This window comes from Vicia villosa, linkage group LG5 (assembly GCF_029867415.1).
Source record: "Vicia villosa cultivar HV-30 ecotype Madison, WI linkage group LG5, Vvil1.0, whole genome shotgun sequence".
Classification (NCBI taxonomy): domain Eukaryota; kingdom Viridiplantae; phylum Streptophyta; class Magnoliopsida; order Fabales; family Fabaceae; genus Vicia; species Vicia villosa.
Genome location: NC_081184.1, coordinates 5,218,656 through 5,234,035, shown reverse-complemented (window position 1 = coordinate 5,234,035; position 15,380 = coordinate 5,218,656). Strand labels below are relative to the sequence as shown.

Here is a 15,380-nt window from a genome sequence, read left to right as displayed (position 1 = left end):
TATTTTTATCCTACAATATTAATTTTTAATATATTATATATATTATATATTACCTCAAACTTTTTTTTTAATATTTTTATAATATTAATACAAAAAATATAATTTATAATTTAAATATTTAAAAATAAATTAAAATTAAACGGCAAATAAATTTATTTATTTTAATGGGATGAATTATTAGTTTCAAAATCAATTCAAAGAGAACCAATAATACTACTTCTATAGATTATACTAGAAAGGCAATCAAAAGTCAAAAATGTCCATATGAATACCAACAAAACAAAGTGCATAGATGAAAGTATTTATTGGTGAAATGAATATGGACAACACAAAGTGCATAGATGATGATATCTGACCAGATGACTGACAAGAAGACATGTTGAAGATTCTCCTACACATAACATGACAATTTATTACGCACCATTTTTGTCTTGAAAGCAACGTTATCGACCTTGTATTCTACCAAAAAAAGAAAGAAAAAATAATAAACTTGCCGACTTAGTTGTAGTATAGTCAATGTTCACACTCTTTATAGAAATATGTTCAAAAACACAACACTGAGAAAACAACAAGAGTGATGATGAATTGGTTAGGTGCAGTTTTATTGGTAGCAGCACTAGTTTCTTCTGCTGCTAATGCACTCACAAAGAATGATTTTCCTCCAAACTTTTTGTTTGGTGCTTCAACTTCTGCTTATCAGGTTCATCTATTTTTGCACACCTTGTGTTTGATAAATTCACTCAATACTAGTTTTTCATTCTAAAGATACTTTTTTATTTTGGAATTGGGATGATATGATATGAAAGGTTGAAGGTGCAGCAAATGAAGATGGCAGGAAGCCAAGCATATGGGATACCTTTGCACATGCTGGCAATGGTGCTCTTTCTAATTTATCTCTTTTACTTTCATATATGCTTCATAATGTACGATGAAATTCTTCATTTCAATTAAATTTACAGGAGGGCAATACAAGGGAGATGGTGACATTACATGTGATCAATATCATAAATATAAGGTATGCACTAGACCATCCTTGGAATATATCAAATTTCTTATCTTGGACATATTAGAATACTGGTTTTAAGTTAATCTTCCTTACCTGAGAAATAATTTGTACCAAAAAGGACCGTCTAATTATTTATTTGTATATTAATGTTGGTTTACGAATGCTTTCATTTGATATAGGATGATGTCAAACTCATGGCTAAAATGGGTTTAGATGCCTACAGATTTTCCATATCATGGTCAAGACTTATTCCAGGTATGATCCACTAAAGGTAACAAAACGATATATCTTCGTATGTGATCATGGAGTAAGAGTAGTTATTAGTCTAGTGTCAAAATCAAGAGCAGTTTCTAAAATAAATTAAAAAGCTAATTGTACTTCGGTTGATTCTGGTTCACTCAATGAATCAATTAAAGATCATCTATAAATTTATAGCTCTTTGGATCAACTGTTTGTTATTCTGACCTTGATTTCATTCTAATGCCAGATGGAAAAGGGCCAATAAATCCCAAGGGAGTGGAGTATTACAACAACCTTATCAATGAACTAGAGAGCCAAGGTTCTTTTGCAAACTAGACTTACCTTGCAAAGTTCAATTTCTTATGTCTGTCGCTGCGGAAAGTAGTTGTTTTTTTTTCTGTGCGACAGTATTGTAATGCCACTCTAGCTGCTATTTGACACTCTATACTAGATAGAGTATTGAGGAACACTACAGCACTTCTATTTCTATCACAATTATATGACAACACTAAGTTTAAACACTGAAAATGATGTTCTTCGGGATTACGTAGTTATTCTTTCCCCACTTTCATTTGTAGGAATCCAACCACATGTTACATTGTATCATTGGGATCTACCACAAGCACTTGAAGATGAATATGGAGGATGGGTTAGCCGAAGAATTATGTATGGTTCCCGAACTAAAATTGTCTAATAACATGACAATCTTGTGTTGGATAGTAGTTCAGAGTTCAAATAAACTATAGCTAACACAATAAGAAAAACAATCTTTCTCTAACTAACATTTCTACATTTATTTATCTTTTCGTGCAGAAAAGACTTCACAGCATATGCAGATGTCTGCTTTAGAGAGTTTGGAGATAGAGTTAAACATTGGACTACAGTGAATGAAGGAAATGTTTGTTCAATTGGGGGCTATGATGCAGGATTTTTACCACCTCAAAGGTGTTCATCTTCCTCTATATCTGACTGCTCCAAAGGCAATTCTTCAACTGAGCCATATTTGGTAACTCATCATATGTTGTTAGCACATGCATCAGCTGCAAAACTGTATAGGACAAAGTACAAGGTAAGTCATTGAATGCCACTTTCACCACTTTACTTTGACATTCGACTAAAGCTTTTCACATTTGGTAACATAGTTACAGTGTTGTCAATCGCAGAAAATGGCAACTTTTTTAAATTCTACTATGCTACAATGTTGCAATGCTATACTACTACTATAATTTCTATTTGGTAACACTATATCAGATAACTGTATCAATTTGTTTATATTCTGATATGCTATAACATTATTGCATTCTATAGGCTATAGCCGCCACTATTTGACAACATTGGGTTATTATGATATCATTTTCACTATGATAACCAACGTATCTTTTCTTTATAAATGCTACCTATTGTAACTCGCAGGCCAAGCAAAGGGGATTTATTGGTTTTAATCTTCTTGTTTTTGGTTTTGTTCCACTAACAAACACTAGTCAAGACATAATTGCCGCTCAAAGAGCCAGAGACTTTTATATTGGGTGGTAAGTAGCATTTTGATTGTGATATCTATCTCTAAAATAATGAATTGTTAGACTTAATTTTATCTTTTCTTTGTTTTGACAGGTTTCTGAATCCCTTCATTTTTGGGGAGTATCCTGACTCCATGAAAAGGAATGCTGGTTCAAGGCTTCCTTTCTTCACTACCAGGGAATCAAATTTGGTTAAGGGCTCAATTGATTTCCTTGGAATCAATTTTTACTATGCATTTTCTGTTAAGGACAACCCGAAAAGCCTAGAGAAAAAGGATAGAGATTACACAACAGATATGGCCGTGGAGACTAAATGTATATTTATTTGTGTTATTTACTGCCCAATTTTGATTACATAACCAGTTATATATTGAGGTTAAACAAGTAAAATTCACATAAGCATCTCGTCATTATGTGCCTCTTTCGTCTATTTTTGAGGAACTTTCATCTATTAATGATTTTTTTTTCCTCCTATTTGTAGCCTACACTGGAAATGATACAACTACAGATGAGGTAAAATTCAAGAATGAACTTTGAAGTTCCTTTTATTTTTTGATCATTGAAGCTACAACCTATTCTACTTATTGTTGATTGGTTTGTTTAGGTTCCAATTATACCCTGGATTTTGGAAGGGCTGCTTCAATCTTTGAAGAATGATTATGGCAATTTTCCAATTTACATTCATGAAAACGGTACCGTCCATTACACAAACATTTTGAATGCTTTCATGTCCTTTTATTAACAACATCAAAATCTTCAAAAGCTGCGATGAATCTTTGAATTTCTCAGGTCAACAAACACGTAGAAATTCATCATTAGATGACTGGTCTAGAGTGAAGTATATGCATGAATACATAAGGAGTCTACGCGATATGTTGAGGTACCTCTATTTTCAATATTTAAGTATACATTACCAAATTCCTAATATTCACCCAAAAATTATGTCTAACATTGACAGGAATGGATTGAATATAAAAGGTTACTTTGTATGGTCCTTTTTGGATGCGTTTGAGTTACTAGGTGGATATGAAGCAAGTTATGGCTTATATTACCTAGATTTGAAAGATCCAACTTTGAGGAGGCAACCTAAACTTTCTTCTGTGTGGTACTCAAATTTTCTAAACAACAGAACTATGGATTCAAAGATCACCATGAAAATTGAGGAGAACTCATCTATCTCCAACACTCCCTTCATGCATACTGCCACTTAATGTAATTAGGACTAGTTAATATAAACTCTTTTGATAATAGATAGATAAGTGAATGTCAAATACTATTATATATTAGGCAGTGTCGGTGTCATATGTTTTTGAAATTATCGGTATCCGAGTGTTCATGTTGTGTCTGGTGTTTGTGCCAGAATTCGTGTTTCATAGATAAATATCAAAATGTTAATACATAAACCAATTCTCATTGTGAGCTTTGTGCTGATTTCAATATATGTGCTACAATTCTTAATTCACTATACATTTTAGAACATTCAAGAGCTCTGGTAAGTTATTTTTGAGACAAACTGTTCTGGTCTAGACTGAGCAGTCCCAATAGACTTGCATGCTCAGTTCTAGGTTCAGGCCCAATTGAGCGCACGTCCCCTGATAACCGTTGGAGCGACAAACCCACGTGCGTCACGAAGAGCACGTGGTCAACCTGCTAGCGGAAAACGCGGTCCTTGACCTCCGAACCCTATGGTCGGTTCATCCAGGGCGCGAGTCACTTGCTGACTCTGCCCTTCCACGCAGGATCCTGGCAGTTTCCTATTTTTGGACCTCCAATAATCCAGCCTAAAATAGGGAATCATGGCCCAACGCTGGGGGCTATAAATACCCTCTTTCACTAGAGGATAAGATATTCATTTTTTCTCACTCTACACCTTAGTACTTGCACTCTGATTGCTCTCTATTCTCATTTTGGCATCAGAGTATCTTGCAGGTACACTCTCCCCCCCCCCCTGCGTTCTCAGAAGATCACTCATTGTTGACCAGAAAGATCCATTCTGATCAGGTTCGATCGCAAATCAAAGATTTTTGCCTCACATGTAGGGTTGAAAATATGTCAGACTAATAACAGGGGCCTACATAGGCCAAAGTCAAATCTGATCTTTTTTTTTAAAATAGAAAAGGCTTAGGCTTTTCTTTAAGCGTATTTAATTAAAAAGGTTAGGCCACAGGTCATAAAATAAACCTTTTAAGCCGATCAGACCGGCCTATTTAAATAGATACAAATAATTTCATTAATATTATTATATTGTATTTGTATTTTGAATTAAAATACAAAAATAAAGCTCAGTTATCTTTAAAATCTTAGGAAAATAAGTTAAAAAAACTTTATAAAAATATTAAAAAGTTATTTTCATAAGTTCTCTCAAACAAATCGTATCAGAAAATTTATGTTAATAGGTAAATTTGAATGAGTCAATGCAAATAAGAATTTAGACTCGTTGATCGATGAATTTGTTAGTCTATTTAAACTTTAATTGAATTTCTTATTTACAAATGTTTAAATAAAATAGACTTTTATGTAGGTTAATAGGTCAACCATGCCTTTGAAAATGTCAGGCTCGGGTTTAAAAATAAGTCTACAATAGGCCGCAGGCCAGGTTTATGCTTTAAAATTTTTAACAGGTCAGACTCAGGCTTGGCAAAACCTAGTTTGACGTAACCTATTTCTACCAATACTCACATGTAAGTATTGTTTTTCAAAAGAAACCTTTTCCTCATCCAACCTCTTTTCTAATTCAATCAAAACTCTCTTCTCTCTTACAACCTCATCAGGTTCAATACTATCATCAATGTGTTTCCTATTTGTACCAAACTCATCTAGTCTTTTCTTTTTCTTGTATTTGCACTCCCACTAATCAAATCATCGGCTTTTGCGCGTAAGCTCCTTTCGCATTTTCTCTTTAAAACCAACTTCTCTTCTTGCTGGTGGTAAAGAGAATCTATCACAACAACAAAGTCGCTCATATTACGGAATTAGATTTTAGTTATTGAGACATTTTGATAACAACACATCTAAAGGATCATATTGTTTGTAACTTTGTGGATCCTGGTTTATAACAAGGAGCTAGAAGCTGATGGAGTTGCTCGTAGAAGAGACTAATTGTCACTTTCACAAATTCATCAAGGAATAAATTACTTAATATTTGGCAAAAAGATTGCTAAATAAGTCCGGAACACATTGAAGTTCTCATTTAAATGTATAAAGAAGGCTTATAAATCTAAATGGAGATCTTTCCATCGAGAATATGAAAGATACGAAATGTTTAATTTAAAAATTATAGAATAATATTTTTTTCGTTATAAATCTTGTCAATAAGGTTAGAGTATATAGATAAATAGTAAAGTGGTAGAGAAAATTTTATGTATCATGACAACAATAATTATCATGCATCTAAGCAATAACACAGGAATCACCAACGTTTTTCCATCCCTGGGCAACAACAACTACCATTATTGGTCTCGATCTATGACGGTCACCCTTCACTTGAAAAACAAATTAATGTTTCATAAGAGAACCCTAATTCAGATTCTAGAGTCAAATCGCCTATCAATCATGTGGAATCATTGGAATGCGATGATCATGGTGTGGATGACAAACTCAGTTGAAGCATAAATCACTAAGAGTAGGATGTGGGTGAACACCGCACACGCCATTTGACAAGAATCAAAGGAACGTTATTATTAAGTGGATATTTTTAGCATTGCTAGCCTACAGCGAGAAATATAGTCACTAAAACAAGGTGATCAATCTGTCACACAATATTATACCACTCAAGAAGATTTGGCAAAAATTAAACAATTTTTGCCATATTCCTATTTACTCCCACTCGGTTAAATGTTCATGTAATTTAAGTTCAACAATCAAAGCATATTGTGAAGTGACTACATAAAGCATGATGAAGATGACAACATTGTCATAAAGATACATATGTCATATTGGGGTATAAAGCATGTCTTGATAGACCCCAAAAATTCGACCAATGTCTTGTCTTCGGACGATTTCGAGAGGTGTGATTGGATTCATATAATCGGCAACCATTTAGAGGCTCCCTAGTAGGGGTGTGCATGGATCATAAACCAAACCAAACCAAATTATATATATGGTTTGGTTTGGATCTTAAAACTGTTTCTATAAAACCGGTTTGGTTTTTTAAAACCGGTTTACATACGGTTCAATTCAGTTTTAAACCGGTTTTTAAAATAAAAACCAGTTTTTAAAAAATCGGTTTTAAACCAGTTTTTCTCAAAATCGGTTTTTCACTTACTTTAAAAAAAACAGTTTTAAAACCAGTTTTATAAAAAAAAACCAATTTTAAAACCAGTTTTATAAAATATCGGTTTTAAAACCAATTTTATAAAAAAAAATCAGTTTTAAACAAAAAAGAAAACAATTTTAAAACTAATTTTTTAAATAAAAAATATCACAAATAAATATAAAAAGACAATTTTTTAAAATAAGTTTTAAATAATCTGCAATATTTTAGACTTCTCAACAAGTGAAGCCCATTACATCACCACAATGGTTTAATCAAGAGGTAATAAAAATAAAAGTTTGTAAGAATGGGTATTACAAGCATTGGTTTTGGATGGTGTTTTTTGGTCAATAAAAAAATATCACAATCTCAGGTTGCTAAATAATTGCAATGAATAATTGACCATTGTATTTCTTGCAATTATTTAGTGTAAAAACACATTCTCTAATTAGTTTACAATTTTTTTGAAAATACGTTATATTTTTGTAGTAAGAAAAATCATGACAATCTTACTAGTTTTATTAGTTCTCATACATGATATTACACTATGAGATTGAGAAGCTAATCCATGTTTTAATGTTATTATTTATTAACTTGTTTAATATAACTTCAATTTTTGTATTACAATTATTTAGCAACCTGATATTGACTTCACAATATTAATATCATAATTTCAAATAAATAATTGCAGCAGGATAGTTAAACTAAATAGTTATAAATTTTAAATAATTTAAGGAATATACAGTTTATTCTTTTTCTAATTTTAAATAAATCCCAATTTGGAAGACAAAAAAATAGGCAACTGGGCATTAATGGGCCACCATTAATGAACCGGTTTGTAACAATGAAAACCGATTTTTTCTTAATGGGCCACCAGTTTGTAAACATAAGTTTGGATTTTTCAGGAGACCAAGTTCAATTCTAGTGTTACATCTCCCTCAAAATCGTATTCAGGCTAAAGCAAAATTTTAAGATGACCATTTGTTTAACCTATTTATTTTTATTACTTTTGTTTCAACCATAAGCAATTACTTTCATTTTGAAATACAATTTTAAATATATTAAATTACATGAAATTGAATCGAAATACATCTAATTTTTTTAACAAATCATTCAAAACCAACCTAAGCATAAATAAATTGATCTTTTTAAAAGTGTAAGTATACACTACACAAAATTTGCCTTTTATATTCATTGAATAATAAATGTATTTGGACACTATTATGTACCAGATACATTGATTATTTAATGAATCTAAAAAGTAAATTTTCTTTTATAAATAGCATCGAAAAGACTATTATTAAACCAGTAGTAAGAGGCTAGAAGGAATTCAAAAGTGGTTACATGAATACAAACAAAAAGAGGTTTAATGAGTCATAGATACTTATATAGTTAGAGAGATAATGAATGTATTTATTGGTGAAATCAATATGGACAACACAACACAAAGTGCATAGATGATGATATGATATCTAGATTCTAGACCATACGGCTGAAAAGACATGTTGAAATTTCTCCTACACATGACAATTCATTACTGGGTATTTTACCAAAAAAAGAATGAAAAAATAAATAAACTTGCCGACCTAATTCTAGTATAGTCTTTGTTCACACTCTTTGTAGTATATGTTCAAAAACACAACACTAAGAAAACAACAAGAGTGATGATGAATCTGTTAGGTGCAGTTTTATTGGTAGCTGCAATAGTTTCTTCTGTTGCTAATGCACTGACCAAAAGTGATTTCCCTCCAAACTTCTTGTTTGGTGCTTCAACTTCTGCTTATCAGGTTCATCTTTTATTGCACACCTTGTGTTTGATCAATTCATTCAATACTAATTTTTCATTCTAAAGCTAATATTTTTATTTTGAAATTGGGATGATATGATATGAAAGGTTGAAGGTGCAGCAAATGAAGATGGCAGGAAGCCAAGCATATGGGATACCTTTGCACATGCTGGCAATGGTACTCTTTCTTATTTATCTCTTTTATATACATATTCTTCATATGTTATAAATTCATAGTTACAACAATGAAATTCCTCATTTCGATTATATTTACAGGAGGACGATTCAAAGGAGACGGTGACATTGCAATTGATCAATATCATAAATATAAGGTATATGCACTAGAAACATCTTATATACGTAAGAAATAATTTGTACCAAAAAGGACCCTCTAATGATTTATTTGTATATTAATATTGGTTTACATATATACTTTCATTTCATGCAGGATGATGTCAAACTCATGGCTAAAATGGGGTTAGATGTCTACAGATTTTCTATATCATGGTCAAGACTTATTCCAGGTATGATCCAATAAGACTAATTTCCAAAATAATTTCATAACCTGATTGTACTTGGTTTGATTCTGTTTGTTTTTCTGACCTTGATTTCAATCTAATATCAGAGGGAAAAGGGCCAATAAATCCTAAGGGATTGGAGTATTACAACAACCTTATCAATGAACTAGCGAGCCAAGGTTCTTTTGCAAACTAGATTTACCTTGTAAAGTTCAATTTCCATTGTAAAGTTCAATTTCCGTTGCAAGTCGCAAACTTTGAAAAATAGTAGTTTGTTCAAACTCTTTTGTGCTACGGTGGTTTAATGCCACTCTAGCTACTCTTTGACAACACTATACTAAATGTTCATGTTCGGCTGCATTATAGCACTTCTATAACTACTATTTGACAAGACTAAGTTTAATTAACACTAAAAAAGAAGTTCGTCAGAATTACATATTTATTCTTTTCCCTCCTTCATTTGTAGGAATCCAACCACATGTTACATTGCATCATTGGGATCTACCACAAGCACTTGAAGATGAATATGGAGGATGGGTTAGTCGAAGAATTATGTATGGTTCCGAAACTAAAATTGTCTAGTAACATGACCATCTTATGTTAGATAGTAGTTAAGAGTTCAAATAAACTATATCTAATACAATAAGAAAAACAATCATTCTCTAATTAATATTTGAATAATTATTTTTTGTTTTCGAGCAGAAAGGACTTCACAGCATATGCAGATGTATGCTTTAGAGAGTTTGGAGATAGAGTTAAACATTGGACTACAGTGAATGAAGGAAATGCGGGTTCTATTGGAGGCTATGATGCAGGAATTTTACCGCCTCAAAGGTGTTCATCTTCCTCTATATCTAACTGCTCCAGAGGCAATTCTTCAACTGAGCCATATTTGGTAACTCATCATATGTTGTTAGCACATGCATCAACTGCAAAACTGTATAGGACAAAGTACAAGGTAAGCAAATGTTTGCCACACGCACCACATTACTTTGTAATTCGTCTAATGCTTTTTACATCTTCACTTTGATAATCAACATATCTTTTCTTTATAAATGCTACCTATGGTAACTTGCAGGCCAAGCAAAGGGGATTTATTGGTTTTAATCTTCTTGTGTTTGGTTTTGTTCCACTAACAAACACTAGTCAAGACATAATTGCCGCTCAAAGAGCCCGAGACTTTTATATTGGGTGGTAAGTAGCATTTTGATTGGGATATCTATCTCTAAAATAATGAATTATTAGACTTAATTTTATCTTACAATTTACAAATTCGGAGATGTATTTGCCAATTCCCAAAATTGAAATCTATGCATACTAATTTGAGGACCAACTTTCCGATTCACTCACTACCTTAATAGTCGTAGCTATTTATTTATACAAAAATGAACTAGTAGACTTAATTTTATCTTTTCTTTGTTGTGACAGGTTTCTGAATCCCTTCATTTTTGGAGAATATCCCGACTCCATGAAAAAGAATGTTGGATCAAGGCTTCCTTACTTCACCACCATAGAATCAAATTTGGTTAAGGGCTCAATTGACTTCCTTGGGATCAATTTTTACTATGCATTATATATTCAGAACAACCCGAAAAGCCTGCAGAAAACGAATAGAGACTTCACATCAGATATAGCCGTGGAGTTTAAACGTATGATTATTTTTGTGTCATTTATTGCATCAATTTTAATTTCACAACCAGTTATATATTGAGGTTAAACAAGTAAAATTCACATACGCGTCTCTTTATTCAATGCCTTGTTCGTCTATTTTTGAGGACTTTCATCTATTAATGTTTTTTTTAACCTTATTTGTAGCCTACAATGGAAATGATACAGCTACAGGTCATGTAAGAGTAGAGTATGAACTTTGGAGTTCCTTTTATTTTTTTATCTTTGTTGCTACAACCTATTCCACTTACTGCTGATTGGTTTGTTTAGTTTCCAGTTATACCCTGGATTTTGGAAGGGCTGCTTCAATCATTGAAGAATGATTATGGCGATTTTCCAATTTATATTCATGAAAATGGTACGTTTCCATTACATAAACATTTACAAATCTTACCTGTCATTTTATATAGGGATGAAAATAAGATAGTTTCTCAATCTTCTCCCTATTGGCTACCAGAAAAGTTCTTTCGATAGCGTGTTTTAGCAAAAATACACTATCGAAAAGTTACTCATGAAGTATTTTTGGGAGGCTTTGAGAATGTAGGGAGGCGGATTGAGAAATTATTTTGAAAAAATCCAACCGGGCTATATAGTCTATGGCCTAACCTGCATCGAGTCTGGTTCGAGATAAGGCCTTGATCAAAAACACCAAAATCTATGAATTTCTCAGGTCAACAAACACATAGAAATTCATCATTAGATGATTGGTCAAGGGTGAAGTATATGCATGGATACATAGGGAGCCTACTCGATATGTTGAGGTACCACTATTTTCATTTTCAAATACACATTTCCGAAATTCCTAATATTCATCCAAATACTAGTGAAAACATATTTTTACTGTTATTTTTTTTTGTCACATTGACAGGAATGGATTGAATATAAGAGGCTACTTTGTATGGTCCTTTTTGGATGTGTTTGAGTTATTAGATGGATATGGATCAAGTTTTGGCTTATATTACATAGATTTGAAAGATCCAACTTTGAGGAGGCAACCTAAACTTTCTTCTGTGTGGTACTCAAATTTTCTAAACAACAGAACTATGGACTCGAAGATCACCATGGAAATTGAGGAGAATTCATCTATCTCCAACACTCCCTTCATGCATGCTGCCACTTAATGTAATTAAGACTGGTTAAAATCAATCTATCTCGAACTATTTGAGTAATAGATGGATAACTGAATGTCATGCTATTATATATTAAGCAGTATCGGTGTTATATATTTTTGAAATTATCAGTGTCAGAGTGTACGTGCCATATTGTGTCTCAATGTCCGTGTCTGAGTATGTACTTCATAGATAAATACCAAAAAGTTAATACATAAACCAATTCTCATTATGAACTTTGTGCAGATCTTAATTTATGTGTTACAATCCTTAATTCACTATACATTTTAGAACATTCAAGAGAAAAATCTGTCATAGCCCTAAGGAGCTCAGCCAAGTTATTTTTGAGACACACCAAAGATTTTTGCCTCACATGTAAGCACTGTTTTTCAAAAGAAACTTTTTCCTCATCCAACCTCTTTTCTAATTCAATCAAAACTCTCTTCTCCTTTACAACCTCGTCAGGTTCATTACTATCATCACCTTGTTCCCTATTTGCATCAAACTCATCTAGTCTTTTCTTTTTCTTGTATTTGCACTCCCACTGATCAAATCGTCGGCTTTTGCGCGCAAGCTCTTTTTGCATCTCCTCGCATTTTCTCTTTAAAATCAACTCTTCTTGTTGTTGTTGGTAAAGAGAATCTATCACGGCAACAAAGTGTGATATGGCTTTCCAAACAAGTTCAATAGAAAGTTTCTCTAGATGATCATTCCAAGCATGAAGAAGAATTTGTATCGCCGGTGAAGATATCTTTTCCTTTATATCATTTTCGACAAGGGTAAGATTAAGTTTTAACCAACTGTATAAAGCTTTTATGAAACCCTTTTGATTGTTTACCAACTTTTCAAACTGCGATTCCAACTCTTGCATAACATTTAATAACTGATATGTTCTATCATGATGGTGTTCACTTGTTTCGGTAGGAAACTGAGAATCAAGCGATTTCACTAACTTCATAATAATTAACTGCTTCTTATAATGGTAATGCATGGTTCCCCACATTGTCGCCATCCTGCATTGCATAAAAAATACGGTTAGTCTTATATTCTTCATGAACCGAATCGTACCAAATTGTTGTCATTAGTTGATATATGAACTTCCGAACCGATCCTAACATTAGTATGGTTGTAAATTCCGATTGTAAAATAGTAACTCACCCATCGACAAGGTGAACGAGTTTCTGGTACAACTGTTGATCGCGTAAAAGATTTATCTCTGAGATTGTTGAGTCCAATAACTGCATATCTACAATGTGAACGGAATCCAAATGACTTAGAGCTGCTTTTTCTTTCTCCAACGTTTCGATGTTTTTACCTCTTTTTTCTACCTTGTTGATAGTGATAACTTTTCTTTGGTACTCAGATTTTGTTAACTCAGCAGCCTATGAAACAATATTCAGCTGCAAAATTCAAAACATAGCACAAAATTTGTGGAATTTCTACCTAATTGCAGCTGCGAAATTGAATAAGAAATTAAAGAAAGTATAGTAAAGTTTCTTTGTTCTGAACTCTTACCTTAACTTGATTATAAAGTTTCTTTTCCCATGCTAGCAACTTGTCTAATACAGTAGCAAGAGTTTCATGCTTCTCGGAGTCGAAATCATCTTTCACTTCATCCATGTTTGGTGTTTCTCTGAAGGATCTGTCCCATGTTACAACTCGCATTACCCTTGCAGAGTAATCAAGTTGTCCTGAAAATGATAAATACAAAAATATAAAATCAGTTCTGTTTTTGGACCATTCGCAAGACCCAAGAGCACCATCCAGCGGTAAAACGCATGGAGCAGGTGATCTCTCATTCATCCAATAACAGACAATTCTGCCTTCCAAACACATCTATCACCGTCTGATTGGATTCAACGTCTATCAGCACAACGCAACTCACCTCACTGGACGGTTTTTAACTGTTCTCCCTATATATAGAGAAAAACACGTCATTTTAGGAATTCAAATTCATTCTCTCTCATGTTACTTCTAATTCTTTCACTCTGACTTGACTGTTGGAGTGTTAACCTTATATGTCAGACTCTCTGTCTCCCCGAAAATTTACTCCGTCATAACAAGATCTCATTTCACCGTTCACCAAACATTCTAGTTCCATAATAGAACGAATTCTTGAAAAATGAATTAAAAGAAATCAAACATAATAAGCTGTGTGTATCGGTCATTGACACGTATCGGACCCGAACACGCTTGTGCTTGTGCTAAAGAGCTTGAAAAAAAACAAAGAAACAAGTTAGCAATTTATGGTTACCTCCGGTAGTATTAGAAAAATTGGAATGATAGTGAAGACGAGTGGCCTGAAGAATTACAGAAACCTCACGAGCAGACTCAGAAGCCATTATAAAATGATTATCAACTTCACTCAACACCTGAATCATATTCATATTCTCACTTTTTTTCACTCTTCTACTCAAACCACACCCTTCAACAATTTCTTCATCTACATCATCATCATCATCAACCTCTTCCAAACCAGTAGTTTCCACAGATTCAAAATCAGGCATAGTAATAGCACGGCGAAGAGCAGCAGGTAAATCAGGAAGAGGAGGAGGAGGCAAGGGAACATCATAGGGAGGAGATAATTGGAAATTTTGTTGTTCACCTTGCGCGAAATCGATGAGAGCAGCCCCCGCGTTTTTGAGGGAGGCAGCGTAGGATGAGTGAGCTGCCGCGAAGTTGTTACGAGATGAAACCGCCTGTTTCATGAAGTAATGACGGTCTTTACAGCGTGTTATGGCTTCTTCGTTCTCCATTTTTGATTGGTAACAGCCCATTTTTCGATACTGTTTTGTCGCGGCCGTTTTCAGAGTCTCTGACGGTTTTTAAAACCTTGTTAGTGGTACTGGTATAGTTCTGGAAGAAGACAGAGATTGGATTCGATATGGAAGATGTGTGACAGTGTGGAAGGGATGGAAGCTTCGGTGTCAAGGAAGCGAAACGATGCCGTTTTAGTGGAGAATGTGAATATTATTGCTTGGAAAGTTATATGGAGAATATGAACTTTGTATAAAGCATGTTTACAACTACGTCGATGTTAAGGCAACAAAACGACGGCGTTTTGGTATTTATGATGATTATACAAGTTGGGTTATTATTTTAATTGATTAGTGAGTATTCAAACTTTTAACATTTGTTTTTGTAATTAGTTATAAATTGATAATATTCAATTATTATCGATTATAATCAAGGAATTGATCGGCTTCCCATGCGGGGGAGGTGGAACTTTTTGTGCGAGAGTGAGGATCTGCCCGTCGGCTTCTGCTGCAAGGCCAATATTGCAA

General features: G+C 33.4%; 3 protein-coding genes across 3 annotated transcripts; 2 read left to right on the top strand and 1 right to left on the bottom strand.

Annotated features, from left to right (window-relative positions):
* The first annotated feature begins 324 nt into the window (after positions 1–324).
* On the top strand, positions 325–4,196 carry LOC131601219 (beta-glucosidase 11-like). The gene is made up of 13 exons (XM_058872993.1): positions 325–700; positions 807–876; positions 960–1,015; positions 1,186–1,261; positions 1,494–1,565; positions 1,825–1,912; positions 2,060–2,315; positions 2,660–2,775; positions 2,858–3,078; positions 3,245–3,276; positions 3,368–3,455; positions 3,553–3,643; positions 3,722–4,196. The coding sequence occupies exons 1-13, from the start codon at positions 578–580 to the stop codon at positions 3,972–3,974; spliced, it is 1,542 nt and encodes a 513-aa protein (XP_058728976.1). The 5' UTR covers positions 325–577; the 3' UTR covers positions 3,975–4,196.
* A 4,323-nt stretch (positions 4,197–8,519) lies between these two features.
* LOC131601220 (beta-glucosidase 11-like) lies at positions 8,520–12,221 on the top strand. The gene is made up of 13 exons (XM_058872994.1): positions 8,520–8,802; positions 8,910–8,979; positions 9,078–9,133; positions 9,250–9,325; positions 9,427–9,498; positions 9,786–9,873; positions 10,022–10,277; positions 10,398–10,513; positions 10,748–10,968; positions 11,135–11,166; positions 11,258–11,345; positions 11,658–11,748; positions 11,856–12,221. Exons 1-13 carry the CDS (start codon positions 8,680–8,682, stop codon positions 12,106–12,108), a joined length of 1,542 nt encoding a protein of 513 aa, XP_058728977.1. The 5' UTR covers positions 8,520–8,679; the 3' UTR covers positions 12,109–12,221.
* An 82-nt stretch (positions 12,222–12,303) lies between these two features.
* On the bottom strand, positions 12,304–15,112 carry LOC131601218 (nitrate regulatory gene2 protein-like). The gene is made up of 4 exons (XM_058872992.1): positions 14,351–15,112; positions 13,612–13,787; positions 13,255–13,478; positions 12,304–13,109 (listed from the first exon to the last, which is right to left on the bottom strand). The coding sequence occupies exons 1-4, from the start codon at positions 14,871–14,873 to the stop codon at positions 12,326–12,328; spliced, it is 1,707 nt and encodes a 568-aa protein (XP_058728975.1). The 5' UTR covers positions 14,874–15,112; the 3' UTR covers positions 12,304–12,325.
* Between the last annotated feature and the right edge of the window lie 268 nt (positions 15,113–15,380).

Excerpts from the sequence above, each read along its gene's own strand:
- LOC131601219 (XM_058872993.1), top strand. The coding sequence starts at position 578 with ATGATGAATTGGTTAGGTGCAGTTTTATTGGTAGCAGCACTAGTTTCT. Across the intron at positions 701-806 it reads CTTCAACTTCTGCTTATCAG|GTTGAAGGTGCAGCAAATGA; the intron begins GTTCATCTATTT and ends ATGATATGAAAG. Across the intron at positions 1,016-1,185 it reads ATCAATATCATAAATATAAG|GATGATGTCAAACTCATGGC; the intron begins GTATGCACTAGA and ends CATTTGATATAG.
- LOC131601220 (XM_058872994.1), top strand. The coding sequence starts at position 8,680 with ATGATGAATCTGTTAGGTGCAGTTTTATTGGTAGCTGCAATAGTTTCT. Across the intron at positions 9,874-10,021 it reads TGGGTTAGTCGAAGAATTAT|AAAGGACTTCACAGCATATG; the intron begins GTATGGTTCCGA and ends GTTTTCGAGCAG. Across the intron at positions 10,514-10,747 it reads CGAGACTTTTATATTGGGTG|GTTTCTGAATCCCTTCATTT; the intron begins GTAAGTAGCATT and ends TTGTTGTGACAG.
- LOC131601218 (XM_058872992.1), bottom strand. The coding sequence starts at position 14,873 with ATGGGCTGTTACCAATCAAAAATGGAGAACGAAGAAGCCATAACACGC. Across the intron at positions 13,788-14,350 it reads TTTTTCTAATACTACCGGAG|GACAACTTGATTACTCTGCA; the intron begins GTAACCATAAAT and ends TATCATTTTCAG. Across the intron at positions 13,110-13,254 it reads CTCGTTCACCTTGTCGATGG|GATGGCGACAATGTGGGGAA; the intron begins GTGAGTTACTAT and ends TATGCAATGCAG.